This window comes from Danio rerio, chromosome 11 (genome assembly GCF_052040795.2).
Source record: "Danio rerio strain M-AB ecotype USA chromosome 11, GRCz13ab, whole genome shotgun sequence".
Classification (NCBI taxonomy): Eukaryota; Metazoa; Chordata; class Actinopteri; order Cypriniformes; family Danionidae; genus Danio; species Danio rerio.
In genome coordinates, this window is record NC_141031.1 from 4165400 (window position 1) to 4187101 (window position 21702).

The 21702-nt window shown below is 37.2% G+C and overlaps 1 protein-coding gene and 1 long non-coding RNA gene across 3 annotated transcripts in view; one reads left to right on the forward strand and one right to left on the reverse strand.

Annotated features, from left to right (window-relative positions):
* Positions 1-21702, forward strand: part of camk1b (calcium/calmodulin-dependent protein kinase Ib) — a 104974-nt gene that overhangs the window by 55807 nt on the left and 27465 nt on the right. For both annotated transcript variants that reach the window (XM_087273125.1, XM_087273126.1), the window contains one exon: positions 6430-6561. In XM_087273125.1, coding sequence (XP_087129251.1) covers positions 6430-6561 — 132 coding nt within the window. The remainder of the gene's footprint in view (positions 1-6429; positions 6562-21702) is intronic.
* LOC147841634 (uncharacterized) lies at positions 17491-21459 on the reverse strand. The gene is made up of 3 exons (XR_015502283.1): positions 20218-21459; positions 18951-20045; positions 17491-18773 (listed from the first exon to the last, which is right to left on the reverse strand). It is a non-coding gene; the product is annotated as an uncharacterized LOC147841634 (long non-coding RNA).

Below are 21702 nucleotides of genomic sequence, written 5' to 3' on the forward strand. Positions count from 1 at the left end.
TAATACGAAAAAAAATGGTCATAGCTTCCAGTTCATGCAGACTTTAAAGGAATATTTACGTCCGCTGTGTCGCATTTGCGATTTACATGGCGTAAGTGGAAAAACTGAACACTTCACCAGCGAGAAAACAGTTAAACAGAGCATCTGCAGCGCGAGGATAAAGAACGAGCCTCCTCCATTCAGCTTCTCTCTCTTTTCTCTACTCTTTACTTTACTCCTTTACTTTTGTGGAGCAAGGAAACGGTGTTGTATGCACTCCACTGAACATCCATTAGCCTACATATTTAATTTAGTTTGTTAAGCGCAAAGATTTGTTTCAAAACTATTTCTAAATTCAGTTCTAATTTCCAGCAAACGAATAAATGAACAATAATAATGAAGTGTGGTCAAAAAACTGAGTTATATCCAAATATGCGTTCTACTCTTATGCCTCATATGGTGATGTAGACATCTCCAAAACCCGACAAGTGTACAAATCCAAACTAGTTTTTAATAAAACAAATATAAAAATGCATATAATAATGCTAATAATAATTACATTATACAAATGCAGATGGTCATGAATAAACTAAAAAAGCCCCTGTCATGAAGAAAGCATGTAGGCAGTGGTTTTTATATTTTTGTAGAAAATAATCATTTTGTAACATTATAATCTTTAATGTTTTTTATATGTTACGATATTTGTGTATTGCTGTACATCCTGTGTGTATTAAGCAATGCGTAAGCGTTTGGACCAACATAGGCGCATAACTAACGCTCTCTGTAGTTGGTCAATGTCGCGGTCCATATCAGTTTTTTTAAAATAGCAACAATGCGCCTTAACACACCTCCTTTTTAGACCAGCACACCCATGAGTCCACAGAGTTGTGCAAATGGATTTGCTATTTAAACAACGTGGTGCAAAACGTGAAAATTAGGGCTGCGCTGGTCTGAAAATAGCAACAAATCGCGCCAAACACGCCTATTGCGCAGGGCTTATTGCGCAGGGCGTATGATAGGATACTTAGCGTGGATGACAATGTTTTTGAAAAAGCTAGTGTAGTAATGCAGTTTACAAGCATATGCATGCAAGTATCTCATAGCCTTTGTTTAAAATAACATCTGGCGGTTCTTCATTTTGGCCTAAAGCACACTGGAGTCTTTTTTATTTGATTTGCAGCACATTGTTAAAAGAATTCTTCATCCGAGTTCATTTTTAGGTGCACCAAAGCCATTTCAAACAAGAGCACAGAGGCAAACAAACTACACAGGGGTGTGACATTCTTTATAAAACTATTAATCCAATCTAATTAGATACCGCAAACAATTTAATAATTCATCTCTCAAGAGAGCGACACCGCGTGACATCTTGCTTCCCGAGGCAGCGCTCAGCCTAAATTCTGTCCCACACGCTCGACACAGAAGCGCCGTTTCTGCTGATTGCCTTATGTAACGTTCCCTAAAATAAACAAAAAGCAGGTGCAGCTTATGTGCTGGAGGCCAAACTCAGACCCAACGGTGTGAATCAAGTCAAACGGCCCAGCATCTCTGCACGGATGCCATAAATCTCAGTGTAGCTGCATTATTAATCTCCCGAGTCCTTAAATCAGCTGATCTGAGAACAGAATTGTGTATTTGACAGTGGAACGTTATGCAATTGGAAGGAGGAAGACTGATCCAGGACATTTCATAGTGGTGAAATGGTTCCGTGCTGTGTTTTCGGGTGAATAAATTATTTACAGTATGCTTCAAGTAGGGATTTCCTGCATAAACAGACACTCGGCAGTGGTTTGCCTGTGACACAGATTGATTCCTAACTACGTTTACTCATGAACCTGAGATCAATAGATATATTTAAATGCCTGATTCAATACCTAAAGAGAAAGCGGTCAATATAATCAACAAATGAACAGCCAGTTATAGCACTCAAATTATATTTATTCCAAATATATATATATAGTCAGAGGCAAAATTGACTCCCATGAAATTTTGATTCTTTTAAAATATTTTAAAAATTATGTTTAACAGAGCAAGTGACATTTTCACAGTAGTTTCTATAATATTTTGTTCTTCTGGGTAAAGTCTTATTTTTTTTTAGTTTGGCTGCAAGAGATATATATTTTTATTTTTTAAAAAATGTTTTAAGGCCAATATTAATAGCTGCCTTTACAATTTTTCTTTTTAAATTGACTACAACAATAAACACTGTTATCCAATAACTTGCCTAATTATTTTAACTTGCCTAGTAGTTAACATAGTAGTCTAGTTAAGCCTTTAAATATCATTTCAAGAATTTAAGAATACTAGTATCTTGCAAAACAACTAGTAAAATATTATGTACTGTTATCATATTTTATTTTTTATTTAAGTTAAGTTTAGTTTAGTTAGGTTAAGTTAGGTTAAGTTTAGTTTAGTTTACCCAGTGCCTGTGTATCTGTGTTTGCGCTCGATGAAGAATCATATCATATAAAAATTCACAGAATCACAGAATCACAGCTATTTCTGTTGAGCACATAAAAACAGTGGGCAGTTATCTATAATTTAATTTAATTTAATTTAATTTAATTTAATTTAATTTAATTTAATTTAATTTAATTTAATTTAATTTAATTTAATTTAATTTAATTTAATAATTTAGATTAGTTTTAATTTAATTTTTTTTTATTTAATTTAATTTATTTTGATTTAATTTAATAATTTTTATAATTTTATTTTAATTTTACGTTTTACATTTCACGTTTTACCTTTTTTTAAAAATGTAATTTAATTTTATTAAATTTTTTAAAAATATATTTTTATTTTTAATTTACGTTAATTTAAGTTAAGTTAATAAAGTTAGTTTAGGCTATGCTAGGTTTCGTTAGCGTAGGTTATGTTATGTTATGTTATGTTATGTTATGTTATGTTATGTTATGTTATGTTATGTTATGTTATGTTATGTTATGTTATGTTTAGTTTAGTTTAGTTTAGTTTAGTTTAGTTTAGTTTCTCCAGTGCCTGTGTATCTGTGCTTGCGCTCGATGAAGAATGGTGAACTGATGACATTCACAGCCAATTACCGCATTTCTGTTGAACACGCATGCTCAAACATTCCAGTACCGATTGGTTGCGAACTTGATACTTTTGACAATCCTAGTCACTCTATAGGATGTTTAAGGTACAGTTCAGTAAAATGTTTAAAAAAAACAGTAAAAGAATTTATAAAGTTAGTGACTACTTACATTTTCTCAAACATTGACCTTTTTCTAAAAAAAATTATAAAAAAAACATACTGCTAGTTTATCAACTACCCATATACATCTATCCTCTTCCCTAAGGTCATTGCGCTAGTGTTGCTGTATGTTTGTGGCACACAGACGATGTGAAAGGGTCCATTAGACGTGCGATTCAGAGAAGGCCCACAGTGGATGAGCACTAAGAGTGTGGTCGATCAGGGTCACAAACAAACAGCAGCACTGATTGATCCCTCGGGTTATTTCTGTTTCCAAATCAGGAGCTGCGACCTCACACCTGACCAACGGTCCAGCCCAGAGCTTAGCCTGCAGACGCTAATGCTAAACACAAACAGACCTCTAATGACTACACTAGCTAACAGCAAATTCCTTGTAAACCCTGAGGAACTTTACTCAAAAGTTATCTTTGGTTTCTAAAAACAGAGCAAAAAACAGTGTGTGTGTGTGTGTGTGTAAATGTGAGAGTGTTTGGGTGTTTCCCAGTACTGGATTGCAGCTGGAAGGGTATCTGCTGTGTAAAACATATGCTGGAATAGTTGGCGGTTCATTCAGCTGTGCCAACCTCTGAAATAGAGACTAAGCCAAAGGAAAATGAATGAATGAACGAACGACTGAATGAATGGATTCTCTTCGTTGCTTAGAACTCAACACTTCATGCAAGAGCTGTTATTGTTGTTGTATGATGTTGTCCGCTTAGGTCTTGTTGAGACAGGCTTGCGTGTGAACATGTCAACATTAAACCCGTCTGTGACTTTCACTGGAAGGATTTGTCACTTAAATCAGTGGTAATATAAAAGCAGAGCTTTCCAAGCAGAAGGTTATGCATGCCAACAGTTTTAGTCATTGTGTGAAAGGTATTTGATGTTAAGTATATAATGGTTGCCAACTCCTAGTGTGTAATGTGAAGTGGGACACTAACAAGGAAGTGCGGATCCAAATGCAGGGTTCATTATGCAGAGAATGGTCAGGCAAGCAACAGTCGACACAGGGGCGAACAGATGTATACAGAAAATCCAGAGTCATAGTCAAATAACAGACGAATGGTCAGAACAGGCAGGCAGTAGACAACATAGAACAAACAAAACAAGACAAGGGTCAAAACTGGCAAGACATTCGCAACGTCGTAAAGTTCAATAACAGGCTAGCAAGACTTAGCCAAGAGGTGTGCGTGTGTTCTAGTCCATGTAATCAGAGCACCTCCCAGCCGCGAGTGTGTGAAGTCAACGGAATGAGGAACAGGTGCGTGTGAGCGGTGCATGACTGGGACTTGTTGTCCAAATACTGGCGAATTTGTAGTTCTTTAGTGAACTGTGTGTCTACCAGCGATCTGCAGCCGCTAGACCATAACAGAGTGGCGAACTACTTTTTTTGTACAATTTCTATACTGTTGTACTGTAGTATTTATGGATATTTAAAATTTGCATATTTGGAAGTTAAGATTTGGTAATTTTATGTTTTTTACACTTTTTTTGTTACACACACACACAAACACCCACACACACCCACACACACACACACACACACACACACACACACACACACACACAAACACCCACACACACACACACACACACACACACAAACACACACACACACACACACACACACACACACACACACACACACACACACACACACACACACACACACACACACACACACACAACCAAACACACTTGTTTACTTATACTTTTTCAGTTATATTATGTAACTACATGGGTTAAAGTACTTCAGGGGTAATTTATATACGCAGTTTGCACACAAATATTTGCAACCCAGGCTCGTTCTGAAAATGTTGTCCCGCGGACGTTTCTGGAGACATTAATTATTATTTTAATTTAATTAATTACATTAATTAAAATTATGTAGCCGGAGGTACGTATGGCTGCATTTCATTTTTTTTAAGCAAACGCTACGGAGGCAGTATGACGCTGTTCCTTTTTGCTCTTACCGGCTGACCACTTACCTCTGTGTGGAAGGCTTTCCCGCCGCAACCAGTTTGTCCAGTTAGCTCGTCGACGACCACGATGACCGGGTTAGAGTCCGGGGAAGAGCAGCTCCAGAAATCAGGTAAGACAAAAACAGAATCCAAAAAATAAAGTGAACAAGTTCATAACAGGGTGAGAATGTGGTAAAAACCGAAAACATGGTAAAAACCAGACGAGCGCTTTTATTTTTCTGGACGGCTTTTGCAAATTGTTGGTTGGGTTTAGGGAAGTAAGCAGGTGGGCGGGTCAATCGGTAAAATTGGTCGGGTTTAGGGAAGGAAAAGGGTGGGTCATGCGATTGGCCGGTCGCCCAGTCAATCATTCAGCCAGTCAGACAGACAGTTGTTTGACAGCGGTCTCTGGTGGGTTTACGCGAGACCAGCATGGGCACGAACGGCACTCGCAAGAGACATTTAAGATGCGAAAAATGCACACAGAAAACTGCAAAAACTGCAAAAATACCTACCTTCTGTGACGTATTTCGCGGTTTCCAGAAACATCCACAGGACTACGTTTTCAGAATGAGCCTGGATTACATATATACAACCAATCAAACTAAAAACTGCTACTAATAAAACAAGATACAAACTAACTGAATCGGCAATTTTGTAAACCATCCCAACCCTATATATATATATATATATATATATATATATATATATATATATGTATACATACTGTATATGTATGTATGTATGTATGTATGTATGTATGTATATATATATATATATATATATATATATATATATATATATATATATATATATATATATATATATGTATAACGTAAAATAGTTACGCTTCCCACATAAGCATGGATATGAGATGTATACCTGTAAAAGACATTGTTCTATCTGAAATGAGTAAGTGAGTGAGTGAGTTGGGGTGGTGTGTATGGGGATGTTTTCTGTCTAATGGTTGAAAATAGTCTGGATAGCCTTTCATTTCCTATAGTGATGACTTTTGACCGGAAACACCACAGGTGTAACAAGGTTGATTAAAATACTCAAAATTCAATGAAGGAGGTGATCATTACTTTTATATGTTTAAGCGCACAGTGTGAAGAATATGACGCAACCAGATGTAAAACACAATATTTATGAGTGATTTAAGCTGTAAATCGGTCAGATTTGACCCGAACACGACAGGAAGGTTAAATACTTCAATATGTTCTGAAATTATTGCCTTTTGCTGGTTTATGTCTGATTGTGCTTTATCATTTGTTTCAGAGGGGCTTTTTCTGAGGTGATGCTCGCTGAGGAGAAGAGGACGAGGAAACTGGTGGCCGTAAAGTGCATAGCCAAAAAAGCTCTGGAGGGAAAGGAGAACAGCATTGAAAATGAGATCGCCGTCCTCCACAAGTGAGTCATTCATACAGCTGTTCCACTTCACTTACGGATATACAGATGACAAACACACACACACACACACACTGTTCGATGTAAAATACAGACTGTGGAATGTATTTTTAACAGAAATATTCTGTAGATAAAATTTTTGATTTGAAAAATGTTAAAAACAGTAGATTACTGGCAACCACAGCTGCCGGTATTTTTCAGTAAAATCAAGAAAGGAAAAAAAACAGCAAAGCGTTTTTTGTGTGTCACCATTGTGGTGGATATTAGCATCTGTGTTCAAGTCCAGGATGGACTAAGAGTATTTAATGTTATGCTGCATCTTCTTTTGCTTTAAGTTAACTGTGTAGTTACTAACGCAGTAAAAATCTGTTTGCTAATTGCAATCACACATGTGTCAGGATTCTGCCACTCTGGTCTTGGAAATTCTTGTTTTGGTGGCAGAGCTCTGACACTAGCTGTGTCTGGTCCTTTTTCTGTCTTTGTGTGCGCGCGCCGTCGTGAGTATGCAGAGTGTGCGCGCTCCTGCTTGATGCGGCCGCGTGGGCTCAGACGCGCGCGCTCTTGTACTCGTGTTTGTGTTTTTGTCTGTCTGCATCATGGTGTTTCATTCCCAGCATCTGAGGCCCCGTTTACACTAGTGCGTTTTAGTTTTAAAACGGCGTTGTAGAATGAAAACGATCCGCGTCCACACTCGCGTTTTACCCAGTGTTTCTGAACAGCTCTCCGTCCACACCGAAACGCTGAAAACGCACATCACGTGACCACACACACACTCTCTCGGGCAAGCGCTCCAGCATTTCTACCCAGATGAGAGCTCTGCTTGTCGGACTGCTCATCAAGCATCTCCCGCTGGATCTAATCTCACTATATTTGCTGAACGTGATATTTCATTCATGTTGTGGTCTTTATCTAACGACATAGGCCAATTCCCTGACTTTGGTCATTGGAATCTATTAAGTTACTTGTTCACGGGTAAAATGTTTTGGTTAAGCGCAAAGATAAGTTAATGATTAATCCAGGTACATTGACTGATCGCTTGCCTTTATTTCCTACAATGTTTAAAACTTATTGTATGTTATACTTTTAAAATTATCGATTATTAAAAACTGATATTCAGCAAAAGAGAGGGTGCGTTTCGTATTTTCACTGAAATTGAAAGGAGGCAGTGTTGTTATCGGCTCCGTTTTGTTATAAATATCCACACAGTGAAGATGACGCTCATATATGCAGCACGACGCTTCAACATTTCTGCTGTCTAAGTTGCTAATATTAAAATGAAAATAGGCAGTTCCTTAAATCATGTTTACATTTTATTGTTGAGAAAGTGAAACAACGTAGCCAGAGTGATGTGAATGAAGTTATAAAGTACACTGTTCCCTTTGAAGATTTACCCGTGTCCTCGGTATGTTTTCCATATCAAACTGAGAAGGGGGAGACTGCAGCCTTGATCAAACTTGAGAAGTCTTAACTTACAAGAAGAGGATGCGAGACTGAACTGTGTGTGGGCTACTTAATATTGAGGAAAAGCTCCAATCAGAGAGGCGAACGTCGGCAGCCCCGCCTCCGTTTTCAGATGTCTCCGTCTTTCCCCATCCACACTGAGACGGAGCAGCAGCGTTTCAGAATGAAAACGGCCTCTCCAGCGTTTTCAAAAAGCTCCGTTTTCGGCGCTCGAGAACTCCGGCGTAGTGTGGACGGATGGCGTAACCGTAGCAAAACTTATGCGTTTTCAAACTAAAACGCACTAGTGTAAACGGGGCCTGAATCTAGTTGGTTTTGGTTTTGGCTGGCGCTGGGATGAAGCATGCACGCTGCGTGTGTGAGCGCACGGTGAGTTTTCAGTCATCCTGTGCACGTGTCTTGCGTCTGTTGTCAAAGCACGTGGCTACATGTTTACATTGTGGTCACGTGCTTTTGTCGTGTGCTTCAGTCTTGTGCTTGTCTTGTCTTGAACATCCGGTTAATGAGTTCTCTCATTGGCTGCGTGTTCTTGTCCTGTTTTATGTGAGCGCATGGCTTGTGTTGTCTCTGTCATGCGCTCTCCCGTCTATTGTCTAGTCCCACCCTCCTTGTTAACTCATTATTAGTTTGTCATGTTCACCTGTTTGTCAATTTACTTTTGCTTTAAAATCCCCTCATGTTTTCAGTCCTGTGCCAGTTCGTTGTCTACACTCCCCCTGTGTTCCTGCTCCAGTCTTGCCTTGTCTTGCCAGCCCAGCCAAGTTTGTGTGTTTTGTTAATGTTTTCCCCCTCGGGGTAGTTTTGTTTTGCCTTTTATTTTTTATTTTATTATTAATAAATACCCATTATTTCTTTGCATTTGAGTCCTCGCTCCTTTTCCCCTCACCTGAACGTGACAACATGAGCACATTAATGCATCTAATGACTTGACATTTTTGTGCACTAAGCTACGATTTTGTGAACTGAACATTGTATCAGTTCATGAAATACGGTTATATTCCGTTTATTTAAACAGTTCTATAAAACAGTTCTTCTGTATTTTTTATCAAAAAATTCTGGCAACCACAGCTTCTGGTATGTTTCCTTAAATTTTACAGATATTTTACACTATAAAGGCTCGTACACACCGGGACACTTTCGTTTGCGTTTATCGTCAGCGTTTTACGAGACTTTTTTTGTATTCAAACCCAATCGATTTTCACTGCCGTCGAGCAGATGACTTTATTAATCAGTGATTTGAGTCAGTGCAGAGATGTATGGATGCAGTCCTCCAAGCTCAGGATGGAGTCAGACACAATATTCATTCTGTCTCCACTGCAGCAGGACTTTATATTCTATACTGGACATTATTTCTGTTCAGTGATGAGACTTTAGTCTGAGCAAACTCAGACTTTACTGTCCTAATGAAATAATTAAAAGTCAAGGCATGATCATATTTTATTTTGGTCAAATAAGTGTAATCTAGGGGCCTTTGCATTAAATATATATCACTTCTGATAGCAAATGATCATCTAGAAATCTAAAACTTGGATAGGTGACAAGACTTTTGTCAGTAAGTGTAGATTTTATTATTATTATTATTATTATTTATAGATTTTTTTTTTTCATTTTTAAAATGTGAGAGAAAGGGTTGCCAAGTAGTGTCAGATTTTTCAGTATTACCACAAACTGTTTACCTAAACTGTTTAATCTGTATAGACTGCATCATAGAAAATTTGTGACTAAATTTATGACTATATATAAAAAAAAAGAGAGAAATACTTTTAAATTGTATAGTAATCAAAATCTAAAGAACAAAAAGTGCCGTTAAACAAGTATGTTTTGGTTGTTTTCCTATCAGTTCACTTTGAAAAAAAACCCAAAATGTACAAATTGACAGGTGTAAAAACCAAACCAAACACAACCGGCGTAGCGTGTTTGCCTTAAACCGCTGGAATCATGAAGCTCTGTGGGAATGACTGAAGCCGGAGCGGCCGACTCTATTTTTAGTGTCTGGGTTGCCCGGGTTACCACAGGCAAAGAGGCACAGCGTTCGTTCACAGAGAGATTTTGAGGCGACGTGTGAATGAGGGAGAACTGCTGCAAACTCAACAAATGCTGCTGGAGCCAGGGAAACTGCCTTTGACTTCAACTAGGGGTTTTAAAACATTTACCGCACCCTCATTTATGCATTTAAATCAGCTCCTAATGATCTGCCCTACTTACACAGGTTTCAGTGTTCTAGGGTATGCAGTAACATGATGTTGCCTTCTAAGGTGGAAAATCACATCTATTCTTTATGGAGAACCATATACAGTTGATGTCAGAATTATAAGCCCTCTTGTTTATTTTTCTCCCAATTTCTGTTTAACGGAGAGCAGATTTTTTTCAACACATTTCTAAATAAAATAGTTTTAATAACAGTTTCTAATAACTGATTTATTTTATCTTTGCCATGATGACAGTTAATAATATTTGACTAGATATTTTTCAAGACACTTCTATAAAGCTTTCTTTGCCATTCCAGATGACTTTATTAACCAGTTAAACTCCGCAGACCCGGTACCGGGTCCATGACATCATCAACTTTTGCTTTAAGATTTAAAGGGCTAGCATTGCACCAGACCCGCTTAAGTGGTTTATTTTGAAAGTGTAGAATCTATATTTTATGCTCATATGCATCACTTTGGTTTTTATTCTACTATACAACAGTTATTTACACTTAAATACACAGTATTTTGGATACCCGAGCTGGGTATTTTACTTTGGTTCATTTTCATATTTTTTATATGACACATGTACAAGTTATAGCTCAAATGAAAGCTCATGCCGGTGTTCATACGGCTCTATCATTCTTTTTACTGAATTATATTCACATATCAAACAGTTGCTGAATGAATCGGGGTGTTTCCATGGCGCAGAAGTGAAAACAATACATTTATGATCAATAAGCAGCCCCAGATAGCACAGACAGCCGTCATCTCTTACCTTATGCTGTGTGCTTCAGGGCCATTTCTCCTCTGTTTTTGAGGTGATGTGCATAAGTAATCCTTTTATATGTCTGACGTGGTCCAAACACAGTGAATTATGTTTGATCAAACAAAAGAATAGTGAAATCTGAAAACAATGATCGATCCCTGTGGCTTCTACAGCACCTCTCATCAGTTGGAATACAATAACGTTTGCATAGATTATGGTGGAGACATTTTTCTTATTTCCTATGATTACAGACATGTGCAGGAACCACCAAAATTTATTACAGCACCCTAAACCACACAGAACCTAAAAGGTGCACTTTCAAATTTGAGTTTATAAACATTTTTTCTGTTAAGTGTCAAGACTTTCGTCTAAGGAAAGTCAGACTTTATTGTCCTAATTAAACAATAATAATAAATCAAGGCATGATCATATTTTATTTTGGTCAAATAAGTGTAATCTAGAGGCCTTTGCCTTTCATATAAGCCCCTTCTGATACCAATTGATCAACTACAAGTCAGGTTATTATTTGCTGTTCCTAAAACTTGGATAGGCGAAAAGACTTTTGTCAGGGAGTGTACTTAGTATGCCAGTAATTAGTTTTGGAACAGACCTACAATCTCTACTCTTTCTCAGATGTTCTTGTGGCACAAGCATATAGCCCTAAATAGGGCTGACATAGCAATATTTTGCATTTCTGATATGGGGGCGAAGCAGTGGCGCAGTAGGTAGTGCTGTCGCCTCACAGCAAGAAGGTCGCTGGTTCGAAACTCGGCTCAGTTGGCGTTTCTGTGTGGAGTTTGCATGTTCTCCATGCGTTTGCGTGGGTTTCCTCCGGGTGCTCGGGTTTCCCCCACAGTCCAAAGACATGCGGTACAGGTGAATTGGGTAGGCTAAATTGTCCGTAGTGTATGAGTGTGAACGAGAGTGTATGAGTGTTTCCCTGTCATGGGTTTTTGGTGGACTCTAACAATATTGAGGTACAAATATCTATATTGAGGACGATATAGTCCTCATTTTATAAACACAATTAATCTTTTGTAAAAGTAGCAAACATTATAATTTATTGTGCCCAATTTTTGTTTAAATTTGCTTTAATCTTAGCCGCAGGCTTTAAAAAACACAAGTAAAAAATCAAGAACACTATTATAGATTATGGCTCAAATTCACAATGACTCCACAAATTATGTGTACTGAACTGTGATTTCTGGTGAATTATAATCTCAGCATGACTTTATATAATATATTGTGCTGGCCTAGCTCAAAATATAGGCTTTTTCCCTGCATTCAAAGCAGTTTTCCAGTCTCGTCGTGCAGGACGGTCCCCTGGTCTCTGCCACCCGCAGAGCTGATACAGTACAGCAGGATTCTGATGTCAGCGTTGTGTAAGGCGGCCAGATTATGTTGCTATAATTCTGACAGGCCTCCTCAAGGAAAGACATGACCTTACTGCACACACCAGAGCGCAAGGCATTCTGGGACGACCTCAGGGTCAAGTTCATATCTGCCGTCAGCAAAAGCTCTTTGAAGCAGGACTAATGTAGTTCTGGTTTTATGTATCACCAAATTGAAAGTAATACTATTGAAATAATTTAAAGTGTTAATGTAATAATAATTTAAAGTGTTGATTCTGCATTTATGATTTAGTTTAAAACAATTCAGTAAATTGTGTTTCCTCTTCGTCTGGTGTCTGTTTGGTTTTACAAATCGAAGCTGAACTCGATAGACAGTATGTCTTATTTATTAATACGGTAGCACTTTAGTTTAAATTTAATTGATGCTAAAATTGTTAGTCTTTCTTTGAATTTTTTTCTTGTTTTTCAAATATTTCCCAAATGAGAGCAAGGAATTTTTCAAAGTCTTTCCTATAATGTTATTTCTTCTAAGGAAGGTCTTATTTGTTTTATTTCAGCTAGAATAAAAGCAGTTTTTATTAAAAAAAACAAACTGTATAGAAGTGTCTTGAAAAATATCTAGTCAAATATTATTTACTGTCATCATGGCAAAGATAAAATAAATCAGTTATTAAAACTATTGGGCCCTATCATACACCCGGCGCAGTGTGGCGCAAGGCGCGGCGCGGCGCAATAACCTTTTGGTAGTTTCAGCTTGGCGCTAGAGTGGTTTTGAGGCGTTGCGCTACGCTGTTTAAATAGCAAATGCATTAGCGCTCATTTGTGCGCCCATAGGCGTTCTGATCTAAAAAGGAAGGCGTTCTGAGGCGGACCGCTGGCGTGTTGCTATTTTGAGAAACTATAACAGATTTTTCATTAGACCAAAACAAACACGGTCTAAACTCCGGCGCAGAGTTGCGCCTCGCTTACACACTGCTTAATACGCACAAGAGAGCAATAGGCAAACATCTTTACATATGAAAAAATTTAATATTAAGGATATATATATAGGATATAATGAGAATAGATATAGGATATAAATATAAAGGATTAAAATATTACAAAACATATTATTTTCTAGCCTACAAAAATATGAAAAATCACTGCTTTTATGTCTTCTTCATCTCGGGAGGCTTTTTCAGTTCATTCATAACAATTAGCTTTTGTATAATGTTATTATTATTAGCAGTATTATTTATTATATCCATATTTATATTTGTTTTATTAAAAACAAGCTCAGATTTGTCCATCTGTCAGGTTTTAGACCATATGGGGCACAGCATGTGTTTTAGGATATAACTCAGGTTTTTGAACACACTTCGTTATTTTTGTTCATTTATTCGTTTGCTGGAAATTAGAACTGAATTTAGAAATATTTTTGAAATGAATATTTGCGCTTAACAAACAAAATTATTTATTTATAGACTAATTGATGTCTGTGCGTAAAGGTTTCCCTATCCAAAAGCGAAAGTGAAAGTGATCCATTATCTCTCATTCTCACGTGGTAGATGCTCTGTTTAACTGTTTTCTGTTAAAAAAAACTCTTAACTGTTTGCTTGTGAAATGCTCATTTTTTCCACTTAGACTTACTTTGCGTCCTGTAAATAGCGAATGCGCTCTTGGCGCGATGCAGCTGGCTCTTAAAGGGAATGGGAGATGAGACTCTAATTGGTTTATTCTCAAAACACACCTAAAATTCATTAAGAAAATAAACTCAACCCTTTTAGACCATGCGCCACGGCGCAAGGCAGATTTCCGGTCCTTAAATTAGCAAAAACGCGTCCTGACTCACCCTGAAAGTGTTTGCGCCCTGCGTTTTGCGCTTTGCGCATGGACCGTCAAAATAGAGCCCATTATCTTTAGAAATGTGTTGAAAAAATCTGCTCTTCGTTAAACAGAAATTGGGGACAAAAATAAACAGGGCGGCTAATAATTCTGAATTCAACTGTATATCTAGTGCTTTTTGGAGGTTTGAATGAACAGAAATCATACATGTTGTGTACCTGTAATGAACGCTGGTAACCTTGTTTTGGAGTTCTGCCATCTCTGACTGCCCACAGCTGTGTGCGGGTGGAGCTGTGGTGTGTTTGTGTGTAGTTTGTAAGCCAAGGCCAGCGGTGAGCCTGAAAGAGAGGAGGTGTAGGGTAGTGGGTGAGCGTTTATGATGCTGACTGAGAGAAAGAAAGACGGTGACTCATTCAGGTGTCGTGTCGCGTTGAAAACAGGGAGGTGCGTGTGTGGGATTCCACCGTTTGGCTCAATTAAATCCACCCTCCCCCCCATACACATTCACTGTAAGCCAATGAATTTCAGCAGGAGGGGGCAGTGCATGGAGGCCAAGGGGTCATGAGGAATAGGTGTGACAGTATATATTGTATGTGGTCTTCTTTATTAAGCACCAATTAATAGAAAATCCTGCAGTTTAATCTGAATGAACTGGAGGCCGTGTGGGAGGGGAGTACAGTGTGTTCAGTGTGTCACGAGCTGCGTCCTCATTCTCCTACGCAGCGTTCACTGCACTGATCAGGCCATTTGTAAAAGTTTATACTTCACATGACATCGTACGGTTCGTACGGAGTTCGCTCTGACGTCATTGGATAGAAAGGAAAGTTGTTCCTATGGAACTGTATAAATGAAATTAAATGAAATAAACAAAATGAAATAATTAAATGAAATAAAATATAATATAAAGAACTAAATGATAAAATAAAAAAAGGCAAAAAAATGAAATAAAATAATAAAATGTAATGAAATTAAATGATAAAATTAAATTAAATGATTAAAATGAAATGAAATGTAATGAAATGATAAAATACTGTGAAATTAAATGATTAAATGAAAAAAAAATTAATTAAATTAAATCAAATCAATAATTAATTTAAATGATAAAATAAAATGTTTAATTGTAATGAATCGATAAAATGAAATGAAATAAAATTAAATTAAATTCTGAAATGAAATAAAATTAAATTAAATGATAAAATGAAATTAAATTATAAAATGAAATTAAATGATAAAATAAAACGATGAAGTGAATTGAATTGAAATAAAGTAAAAATATGAAAAAATTAAATAACATAATATGAAAAATGTAATGACGTTAAAATGAAATTTAAATTTAAAATAACATAAAATAAAATGTAATCAAATGATAAATTAAATTAAATTAAATTAAAAATGAAATGAAATGAAATAAAATAATGAAATGAAATGAAATAATGAAATGAAATGAAATGAAATGAAATAATAAAATAAAATAAAATGAAATTATAAAAATGAAATAACAAGCTAAAATGAAATAATCAAATGAAATAAAGTTAAATAAGATATAACCAAGTGAAATAATATGAAATGCTAAAAAGAAATGAAATGCTAAAATCAAATCCAATAAAATGTTAGGTACATGTAGGTAAATGTATATTATCCATTATTTAATTTCATTTTATTTCATTTTACGGTATATTATCATGTCCTGCAATTAAATAAATTTGTTTCGAAATATCAGCAATGACACGAAACCTTCAACTGACTTATCTTTCCTTTCAAGAGCTTTATATTTAAAGGTGTAATGTTTAAAGGTGCTGATGTTTACCAGTTAATTGCAATAAATGTGTTTAGTTGGATTCATTGATGGTTAAAGGTGCAGTAGGTGATTGTGTTCTGAAGCATGTGTTGTTGTGCTGGTCTCTTCTCAGTCTAATAGTAATGACTAAAGTAAATGATCTAAATGTGTTTATGTATTTTTATATTTTGGGTAAGGCATAAAACTAAAAAATGTTTATCCAATTAAATAGAGTCGGGCCGACATCTCTTGTAATTCCGATAAGTAGGCCAAACTGTCTGTCACCAAATGCAGATTTGAACAACTGCACAGCCATTTGTACGCAGCTCTGCGACCGCCGCGTTTACGAGAGAGGGGGCGAGAGTGCGCGATCGGTAAAAACTTGCTGAATCAATTTCTAAAAACCTGAATCAATATTGGAGTTACCTTTGCAAGCAGGAGAAAGAATGACACAATGGCTAAAGGATTTCTCTTAGACGGGTAATGTTCTGCTTTAAAACTGTTTTAGCTCCACGCAAAGCTGATGTAACGTTAGATGATGTTGTTACAAATGGGTTATATCTTCACAGAAGTGTTGTTCAGCCACTAAAATCTTCCGATGACATATTGATAAGACTAGTTTCAGTTTCATAAGGGACCCTTTACAGCATCGATAATGTAGATTTTAATTAGTTTAACAACAAAACGTAAAGTAAAAGAAAACGTAAACAAACGTTCCACCTAGTCTCTCCCTATATTGTTTACCATGCAACTCTAAATATTCACTCTGAAATAGCATGCAAGTTTGGCTTGCACGCCGCCGGACAAGCACTAGTTGCTTTTAACACATGAGAGAGGGTTCTTTTGCTGTGCTTGTGTTTAAGGAGGCGTGGCTCTAGACGGCAGGGGAGGGACTGTGATCTAGGGATTGATGCTAAGCTGTTAGCATTATGGAAGATCACCTACTGCACCTTTAAATTAACTGTTGATTATATTTGAATTTATAAAGAAATAAAAACTCAAAAATACTCATTTCAGTCTCAATCTACCTCCAGAACTGTTATCAATAAATAATTGATCATTAAAACTGTTAATTAATAAATTTAAGCTATATATATTTAAATGTAAAATTATTTACTTATTTAGCTGTACATTTCATGAGACTGCATTTTCATTTTTAATTGTATTTAAATACGTGATGCACAAACATGTAATATAATGATAAAGTCTTTCACCTCTCTCAATTAAAGGATATTTTATCTCCAAGGAGCAGAAAATGAGTAAAAACAACACACTTCTGGAAGAGCTGAAGGCCGCTGAATAAATTAAAGCTGTACCGCTTTACTCCACAGTTTTGCGAGGTGTTTCTACCCGTTGCTACGAGTGTGTCTCTGTGCCAGCTGCTCTGCTAATGCCACATTATGTTGTTGTTGTGGGTAACATGTCTTACTGTGTATTTGTTAAAGGAGTGAGACACTTGATGACACCAAACGAGTCTGATTTTCCTCCCACTCTCATTATTGCACGTAGATGTGATGTTAGCTGTGAATTATGGGAGTAACTTCTGTTACACTGTAAACAATCAGTGAAGTGTTTAACCCCTGTGTTTTGTTCAAGTGGACTACCCTTTCATTATGTTTGGGTCTGTTTTTGCCCCATTGACTTCCATTATGACCACATTTTTGAAGTCTTGGCAGTATATAATTATGCGTTCTTGATTGTTGGTGGTTTTCCCTGTTGGGAAGAGGTCAGATGTGTATATTTTAAGGCTGATCATCAGTTGGCAGCATTAACCCTTTGGATAAGCCTGTGCAAAAAAGAAAAAAAGTTTATAGCTTTTATATGCAGTTCTATGGAGTAAAACAGCAGATTATACACTAATGCTTCTTTCACACCAGACACGGAACGCGCGTCAAGCGTGAGTGTCACATGTTAAGTCAATGCAAACGCGCGAAAAGACATCTTGCGAAGCGATACGCTCAAATGGCGCAACGCGAATGGCGCGATATGCGTAAATGCGCGTTTTACATGCTAATGCACGTTTCGAAAGTTTTGAAAAGTCTCGAGTTCGAAAGTCTGAACTTCAGCGGACATTCACGCCAAGTTAACCAATCAGGAGCTTGCTCTTGTGGGGGCGTGATTGTGTCGTATCACCTGTTGTCAGTGTCCCGGGTGAAATCCTCCAGCCGACACCGACAAAAGGTTCATCAAACTGGGCTCTGCTCAGTCAGAAGCACCGCTGAAAGCCTCCATCATCCAAGTTCAGTTTCTGGAAGAGTTTATGAATTCACAGAGCTGGATGCACCTCTGAAAGGGTCTAGTGGACTCAGACACGGTCTTAAACGTATCTACGCTGTTTTTAGCTTTTATAACACACATAAATACTGTTATTTTCTTCATAAAATCCATGTTAGCCATTTAGTAACGAAGCTGGTCACCGGGCAGACAGAAGCCCTGCCCATCCTGCGAATCCGCGTCTGTTCTGAAGTGAATTTGATGCGCGAATGAATCGGATTTGATGTGCGAATGAAGCGGGGTTCGGCGCGTGAATGAAGCGAGTAAACTCAAATGTTCACGTGGCAATTTATGCGTGAATATCGCGATTTATCAGCGCATACCGCATCTGGTGTGAACACAGTATAAAAAACGGTGAGTTCTTTAATTAACCCAATGGTTGAGTTAAACATATTTGGTGCTTTGTTGGGTTATTTTTTAACCTTTATTAGGTAACTCTAGCCCAAAACTAACCCAATGGCCAATAAAATTTAGCCCAAAACTAGCCCAATGTTCAATTAAAACTAGCCCAATGTTCAATCAAATCTAGCCTAAAAGTAACCCAATGGCCAATCAAATTTAACTCAAAACTAGCCCAATGTTCAATCAAATCTAGCCTAAAAGTAACCCAATGGCCAATCAAATTTAACTCAAAACTAGCCCAATGTTCAATCAAAACTAGCCAAATGGCCAGTCAAATCTAGCTCAGTGTTCAATCAAATCTAGCCTAAAACTAACTCAATGGACAATCACATTTAGCCCAAAACTAGCCCAATGTTCAATCAAAACTAGCCAAATGGCCAGTCAAATCTAGCTCAATGTTCAATCAAATCTAGCCTAACTCAATGGCCAATCAAATTTAGCCCAAAACTAGCCCAATGGACAATCAAATCTAGCCCAAAATCAGCCAATTGGATAAATACATCTAGCCCAATGGGCAATCAAAATTAGCTCAAAGTTTTCAGGTTTGCTTTTTGGCCAGGATTTTGAGTTTCGGCCCAGAATTTTCATTTTGGTGCATCTCTAATTTTCATGACAAATAAAACAATGTGCACATCTCACTCAGTTTTTACTGTGTATATAAATTATTGGTAGAGCAGCCTTATTTGTAGCAAACCATAATTTTAAATGCATTTAGACATGTAAGAAAAAGTAAATGGTCAATAGGAAACCTGATTCCAGATGCAGTGGTTAATATTGATGAAGCATTTGTGGGTCAGTTTAGCGGTCGTAGAGATTGGTCTGAACGAGGAGAGATCTGGTTTCAGATCAGCTCTCAGAGACAGACTGATTAAAGCTGTTAGTTTCAGCTGTGAAGCTGCAGTCACGCAAACACTAATTATAACACTCGTTCACACTTTTGGCTCATCGCAAACCAATTTGCATATAACACTCTTGGTTCTGTGCCTTTGAGGAGTATTTCAGGTGTAACACAAATATAGTCAACCTTGCTTGAAACTTTATGGTAATTTCCACAGAAATGCATGCTGTTCAGAAACAGGCAGAGTTGCCAGAGTTTCACCACAAAACTAACCCAATGGCCAATCAAATCTAGCCCAATACTAGCTCAACCAAAACTACCCACAAACTGGTCAAATTTTCAATCAAAACTAGCCCAAAACTAAGCAAATGGTCAATAAAATCTAGCTCAAACCAGCCTAATGACCGTTTAAAACTAACCCAAATCTAGCCCAATGTTCAAACAAAACTAGCCCAAAGTTCAATCAAAACTAGCCCATAACTACCCCAATGGCCATATAAAACTAGTCCAAAACTAGCCCAATGTTCAATCCAAACTGGCATAAAACTAGCCCAATGTTCAATCAAAATTAGCCCAATGTTCAATCCAAACTGGCACAAAACTAGCCCAATGTTTAATCAAAACTAGCCCAATGGCTAATCAAAACTAGCCCAATGTTCAATCCAAACTGGCACAAAACTAGCCCAATGTTTAATCAAAACTAGCCCAATGTTTAATCAAAACTAGCCCAATGGCTAATCAAAACTAGCCCAATGTTCAATCCAAACTGGCACAAAACTAGCCCAATGTTTAATCAAAACTAGCCCAATGGCTAATCAAAACTAGCACAATGTTCAATCAGAACTAGCCCAAAACTAACTCAATGGCCATTCAAAACTAGCCTTAAACTAGCCCGACTCCCTTTTAAAACTAGCACAACGTTTAATCAAAATTAGCCCAAAACTAACCCAATGGCCAATCAAAACTAGCCCAAAACTAGCCCAAAATACCCATTTAAAGCTCAATGCCCATTTAAAACTAGCCGAATGTTCAATAAAAACTAGCCCAATGGCTAATCAAAGCTAGCCCAAAGGCTAATCAAAACTAGCCCAAAGTTCAATCAAAACTAGCCCAAAACTTACCCAATGGCCAATCAAAACTAGCCTAAAACTAGCCCAACTCCTATTTAAAACTAGCCCGAAACTAGCCCAAAATTCCCATCTAAAACTAGCTCAATTCCCATTTAAAACTAGCCCAATGTTTAAACAAAACTAGCCCAATGGCTAATCAAAACTAGCACAAAGTTCAATCCAAGCTAGCTAAAAACTCAATGGCCAATCAAATCTAGCCCATAGCATTTAAAACTAGCCAAATGTTTGTTAAAAATTAGCCCAATGGCTAATCAAAACTAGCCCAATGCTCAATCAAAACTAGACCAAAACGAACCCACTTGTCACAAGTAAATAATGTTCAGGTGAATCCAAGTACGAGTGAACCAAATAATATTTATTGACACAGTAAAAACAAAAGCAAGGAATGAGTGCGGTGCTAGAACTAGGAGAAACAGGGCAGGAATCAGGCAGGAAACAGGGTCCAGTAAAAAGCTCCTCAGGTCCTGAGCACAGACAAGATAGCACCATAAGCAGACGTAACGAACTGACAATGAACAATGAACACGTAGCACATACATAGGCACGATAATGAGTATCAGCTGGCGAACAATCAGTCCAACTGAGTGCCGTCATGACATGTGACCAAAACAAATACACGTGGGCCACAAAAACAAAACAAACCCACATGATCAAACAGACACTCTGGAAGAGCGCACAAACCTGCAACCGTGACATTAATAGCCAATCAAATCTAGCCCAAAACTAGCACAATGCCCATTTAAAACTAGCTCAATGTTCAATCAAAACTTGCCCAATGGCTAATTAAAACTAGCCCAAAGTTCAAGCAAAACTAGCCAAAAACTCAATGTCCAATCAAATTTAGCCCAAAACTAGTCCAATGCCCTTTTGAAACTAGTCTAATGGCTAATTAAAACTAACCCAATGCTCAATCAAAACTAGCCCAAAACTAACCCAACGGCCAAGCAAATCTAGTCCAAAACCAGCCCGATGCCTTTTAAAACTAGCCTAATGTTCAATCAAAACTAGCCCAGTTTTATTGTTTATAATAATACTATTAATAATGATAATACTATTTATTATTAGTATTAATGTTATTAGAAGTACATTACCAGTACTGCACTGATTTTGATTTATTATCTACATTTT